Source organism: Octodon degus, unplaced genomic scaffold (assembly GCF_000260255.1).
Source record: "Octodon degus isolate 3935 unplaced genomic scaffold, OctDeg1.0 scaffold00339, whole genome shotgun sequence".
Taxonomy (NCBI): domain Eukaryota; kingdom Metazoa; phylum Chordata; class Mammalia; order Rodentia; family Octodontidae; genus Octodon; species Octodon degus.
In genome coordinates this window covers 26724-28568 of record NW_004524915.1, presented here as the reverse complement: position 1 = coordinate 28568, position 1845 = coordinate 26724, and the positions used below count along the sequence as shown (strand labels likewise).

Genomic DNA, 1845 nt, shown 5'->3' with positions numbered 1-1845 from the left:
TAATATATTTTGACAAATAATTTTTGTTTTTTTGGTACCAGGAATGGAACTCAAGACCTTGCACTTGCCAGGCAGGCACTGCGCTGATAAGTAAGTCTTATGCTGTTCCAGTAATATACTGGAAACTTAGTCTTCACTTACGATAGCATTTTATTCTTTCACATTTGGTATCTTTTTTGGGATATGAGAAGTTAAGGGCATCCTTCCTGAGTGAACTCAGACATTTTCAAATTTGGCAGAGTATTTTAGCAATTATTAAACACATAATACTGTTACTAAAGCACAAATAAGCATACATGTAATTAATATAAATGTATTTTCTTCATATTTGCCATCAGATTTAAGCTTTTTTTTTGTTGTTGTTGTTTTGTTTTTATGATAGGGTCTTGCTGTATAGTTCAGGCTGCTCCTTGAACTTGCGGCAGGCAATCCTCCTGCCTCAGCCTCCAGAGTACTAGGATTATAGGCGTGCACTACCACGCCCAGCTCCAGATTTAAGGTTTGAAAATTTTAGTCTTGAGGTGGTTTTTTTTTTGGTAGTTGTGGGGACTGAACACAGGACCTTACATTGCTACCTCTGAGCTATAACCTCAGCTCAAAAGTTTAGTGTTCAATAGCAACAATACGTCACTGTAATTTCAACAAAAGAAAAAGGATACTTACAAGTGGGAAATCGGTAACATAGGCATCACACATTACTATTTCAGGCGGTTTGTGGACTATATTTGTATAGATTATCATGACATTTGAAAATTCAGCAGCAAATCCTAACTGAATCTGAACACCACATTGAAATTTAAGACACATGCTTTCTGGAAGTTCTGAAAACAAAATAAAAAACAAAAACAAAAACAAAAACCCAGTAAGAACAACTTAGAAAACAGTAAAGTGTTAAGTTTTCTGATAAATAAAAAATATCCTGGGATACAAATGAATGACCGTTTTATATCTGTATATAGAAAATAGGCTAGATATACAGCTACTTTCTCTTAATTCAATGAGAAGAAAGATTTGTACTAATAGTATTTGGACAGGATATCATGTAAGCATCCTGTACTATGAATAACCACTAAGAAGATAACAATATGCAATGCATTGATTACTGAAATTCTCCTACTAATTGGTTTTGAAACTGTCTCATTGCTGTTTCTCAATAAAATTATTTAAAAAAAACTCCCCAAACAAAAAACAATCCTTCTTAAAACACGTACACACTTCCTGCAAGCAGGCACAAGGGTATGGCTCCATGACTGCACATTTGCCCAGTGCAGTAACCACTGGGTTCCACGGCCAGCACTGACAGAAGCAATTCTTGTCTCGAAAACAAAGGAAGCAGTTAAAAATATATCTGTGATTCTATATATATTTGTAATTACCACTATGAAAATTATATATACAGATGGACAAGAACTGTAGTAAATGAAAAATTGGATTTGGTCAAGAGAATGAGCACTTTTGTTTTACTGGGTATGTGGTTTTTTTTTTTTTTTTTGTATTTTAGGTAAAAGTATAGTGTATTCAGGGTATCACTACTAGATAGAACTTGTAGTGATCCACCTGTTTAAGCCTCCCCAAGAACTGGGACTGCAGGCATGCGCCACCATGCCCAGTCTCAATTGTCGTCTCAAAGCACCCTGGGGGTGCAAATCCCCAGCCCATGCACCTGCTTGCTGGTACTTTAATCCGCTGAGCTATTTGGCCAGCCCTAAGAATTTTTAATCAATGTATTATCACTATAGTCTTCATTAACTTTGATCTTCTACTCTTGAAAATCTGTAACACTTCTGGGTTTTATCACTGTTCTATCATAGTTAATATGTCATGTACTTAAAACGGCATTGTTGG

The 1845-nt window shown here is 35.6% G+C and overlaps 1 protein-coding gene across 1 annotated transcript in view; it reads right to left on the bottom strand.

Moving 5' to 3' along the window:
- Positions 1–1845, bottom strand: part of LOC101563921 (mucosa-associated lymphoid tissue lymphoma translocation protein 1 homolog) — a gene marked incomplete at its 5' end in the record, with an annotated part of 14972 nt that overhangs the window by 4568 nt on the left and 8559 nt on the right. Inside the window, one exon of the mRNA XM_012513142.2 lies at positions 664–821. Within this exon, the coding sequence (XP_012368596.1) occupies positions 664–821 (158 nt within the window). The remainder of the gene's footprint in view (positions 1–663; positions 822–1845) is intronic.